The sequence below is a fragment of the Myotis brandtii genome, unplaced genomic scaffold (genome assembly GCF_000412655.1).
Source record: "Myotis brandtii unplaced genomic scaffold, ASM41265v1 scaffold550, whole genome shotgun sequence".
NCBI lineage: Eukaryota > Metazoa > Chordata > Mammalia > Chiroptera > Vespertilionidae > Myotis > Myotis brandtii.
Genome location: NW_005370043.1, coordinates 2,020,696 through 2,024,476, shown reverse-complemented (window position 1 = coordinate 2,024,476; position 3,781 = coordinate 2,020,696). Strand labels below are relative to the sequence as shown.

At 41.8% G+C, this 3,781-nt stretch overlaps 1 protein-coding gene across 1 annotated transcript in view; it reads right to left on the bottom strand.

Moving 5' to 3' along the window:
* The window catches only part of CFAP43 (cilia and flagella associated protein 43), a 90,364-nt gene that overhangs the window by 47,814 nt on the left and 38,769 nt on the right, over positions 1-3,781 (bottom strand). The window contains exons 10-11 of the mRNA XM_014549480.1: positions 3,185-3,265; positions 1,213-1,361 (exon numbers count right to left, since the gene is read on the bottom strand). Of these exons, the coding sequence (XP_014404966.1) occupies positions 1,213-1,361; positions 3,185-3,265 (230 nt within the window). The remainder of the gene's footprint in view (positions 1-1,212; positions 1,362-3,184; positions 3,266-3,781) is intronic.

Below are 3,781 nucleotides of genomic sequence, written 5' to 3'. Positions count from 1 at the left end.
CCCAACCCCCTGATTGGCCCTGCTCTGTGGGTGATAGAGGGTGGCACCCCAACCCCCCTCCACGGGCCTTGCTCTGTGTGTGACAGGGTAGAGCCATAACCTCTCCATCGGCCCTGCCCCGAGTGTGACAGTGGTGGCGCCCCAACCCCCCTGATGGGCCCTGCTCTGTGCGTGACAGGGGGGAGCTCCCCAACCCCCTGGTCGGCCCTGCTCTGTGTGTGACAGGGGGCGGTGCCCCAACTCCCCAATCGGCCCTGCTCTGAGCCTGACCAGGGGCTGCACTTAGGGATTGGGCCTGCCCTCTGCCACCCGGGAGCAGGCCTAAGCCAGCAGGTCGTTATCTCCCGAGGGGTCCCAGACTGCGAGAGGGCACAGGCCGGGCTGGGGGACCCCCCTCCCCCCGCCCCCCGAGTGCACAAATTTTTGTGCACCGGGCCTCTAGTAATAATAATAATAATACATGAGTCCAAACCCAATGTCTCTATGCTGTCTTCTTAAGTCTTGCTTCAAAAGATTTAAAATCATCTAAATGCCCACCAATATGCTATCTTTTAAAAATGATAGTACATTTGTATAATGAAATACTATATATCTGTAAAAAAGAACAAGGAGGGTCTTTATGTGTGGGTAGAAAACATTCTACAAGATACACTAATAAGTGAAGACGAAGAAGAAAGGAGATGGAGAACACTGTATATGGTTTCCTCCCATTTAGAGAAAGGCAACGACTGGAGCCCCACTGCCTGGGCTCTGATCCCCACATCTGCCATGTACACCTGTGTAATATTAAGCAAGTTATTTAAGCTCTTTGTGCTCATCTTCCTCATCTGTAAAGTGGAGACAATATGAGTATCTCATAAAGTTAATACAATGGAAGTACCTGGCACACTCTAAGTGCTTGATAATTATTTGTGTAAAAAAGAAAGTGTGCATATTTTTTTTGCTTGCTTATGGATAAAATATCTCTGGAAAGAAGACTTGAGAAATTGAGAACAGGCTGCCTCCAGAGAGGAGAACTGGGGTTCAGGGACAAGGGTAGGACACCTTTCACTACACATCCCTCTGTACTTTTTTTAAACACTGAACAGGGTCAATATATTAATTTCCCAAAAAACACCACTTATAATTTAAAATGTAAAGGAATTATGGCTTCACTGGAATTCTCAACAGACAGGTCTAACAACATTGCTGCCAGAAGCAGGCAGTACTTACAGGAGGTGCTGAATTTCGCTGTCAGAAAGATGGACCATGTGAATTTCCTCAGGGGATGCGGTCTCCAGGATATCAATGAAGTAGACAGAGCCATTCACAGTCCCCACTGCCGCAGTGAAGGAGGAAGGAGAGCAAGCCAGAACTGTCGACTGTTTAAATAAGCCTCAGATGCTTAACTTCATGGTGCCAAAAAAAAAACCCAAAAACAAGCGCGCGCGCGCACGCACACACACACACAAAACAAAAAAACAAAGCCAGAACTTCTACATATCAGAATTCTACGGTTTATTGGAAAAGAATTAGAGAAGAGTGGCTCATGTTGTGTGGTATGACAAATTATCTATTCAACATTTCGGAACTAACCAATTGTATAAGAAGTCTCAGGAATCTGTACATCTTATTCTTTTATCCTAAACTTAGAATGATAAAAATATAAAGAAATTTCTTGAACTTTAAGCAATGGCTTCATTTTCATCCCTAAATGGTTATAAGATTACACCAATAATAATTAAAAATAAAATAAGAAATTTAAAATAAATTCCTAGCACCTTTTTGACATCTTTATTGAATGTTAAATATTTTTTAAAAATATGTTTTTATGGATTATTTAGAGAGCGAGGGAGACAGAGATAGAAACGTCAATGAGGGAGAAACATAGATTGGCTGCCTCCTGTACATCCCCCAATAGGGATCGAGCCCACTACCTGAACATGCACTCTGACTGGGAACTGAACCGTGACCTCTTAGTTCATAGGTTGATGCTCAACCACTGATCCACACCAACCAGGCTAATTTTATTTTATTAGTTTACAGTCAACATTATTTTGTATTAGTTTCAGATGTATAGCAGAGTGATTGGACAATCATATACTTTACAAAGCTGTCCCCCCAATATTTCAAGTATCCGCCTGGTACCACACATAGTTATATATATGATTGAATATATTCACTATGCTGTATACTTTGTTTCCAAGTAACTACTAGACAATTTTGTGAATATCCACTGAGAAACCCTCTCCTATTTTCAGGGTTGAGTGGAATAGATCTGACTCATTTCAGGGCTGAGCTTAAGCCAATGAGCATTTCTCATCCCCTTGTACACAGTGATTAGTGCAGGGATGTATTAAGATATTAGAAGACATTTACTGAGCCTTCTAAAAAGGAGAAACTTTAAAAATAAATAAAAAGGAGAAACTTCCTTTCTCTTCCTCCTCCCACTGTAGCAGGCTCTCTTTCCTGATAGTCTGGTGGGGGCTTGGCAGCTGGAGCATTTGGGCACCACTAAATGAAGCCTAAGATGAAACTAAACACATGGTACTCAGACAGAAAAACAAGGTTCCTGGTAATACCATTTGAGTTGCTGGATTGAGCCTCAACTGAGGCCAGACAATTTCTATACTTTATAACCTTTTGAACCAAAACCCCTACTTTTTAATTTTTGGTTCAAGCTGCTTACAATGGCAATTTTCTTTCATTTCTAACTAATCCCCTTGAGGTTAGATGGGACCATTTAGCTAGTTATGGCCAAGAGGATATTTTATTTCTGAGTAAAAGCACTTAACTGCGAATTCAAGACCCTCTAGCACTCTCTTCCCATGCCATGAACCAAGGAGCTATTCTGTTGGAGGAACCTCCATTGGCCTGTCTCCCTGAGAGTCTATGTGGAGCAGAGACCCTGTCAATCCACAATGAAATTATACCATGAACGAGAGAGAAACCATTAGAATTTCAGAAATAACTGCAACCACAGAAAAACTTTTCCTTTCCTATACACCAACGTAGTGCCTCAAGTTCCATCCTCTGGGCTATAAAATATACTATATACACAAGAATTACTCTAAATATATAAGGTAAAAATGCAATAAGGCATCTGAAACTGTATTGCTACAGACTATTGACAGGTGAATATGCAAAAGTAGATTGGGTTAGAATGCAATATATTTTTGGAAGTCCATTTATAAGGCATACTTACAGGTGTATTTAGAGAAAGCCTGCTGATACAAGTACCATCCTCTATCCACCAAATACAAACTTCCCCTGAATATGTGACTGTCTGCAAAAAATTAAAAATAAAACTCTAAGTGGAAAACAAGACTCTGTTTTGGAAGCATGTTCTAAATGCTTCTCTAGTATGTCTATCACTCTGATTATTTAGTATAAAATTTTATTTTACTTATGTGGATTATAATTACTTCACAATCTCAACACCAATACTTCTGATTTTAGGAGAACCAAGATGGCGGCATAAGGTATAAACTTGTACATGCTGCCCCCAACAACTACAACTATAAGACAAAGCAGCTATCATCCAGAACCACGGGAAAGCTGGCTGAGTGGAAATTCTACAACTAATAGGAAAGAAAAAAGCACATTGAGACCAGGTAGGAGGTGCAGAGGCACCAAGAACAGAGGTACAAAGGCGCTCGCGAGGCGGCTGCATCTGGGTGACGGGTTTTTTAATCGGAAGGGGATACAAGCTCTCAAATGCACTGAACTCATTTACGGCGAGACTCTGGGGTCCCAGGCTCCTACGGGGAGAAACTGGACTGTCTTGCAGCGGGTCGGAAAG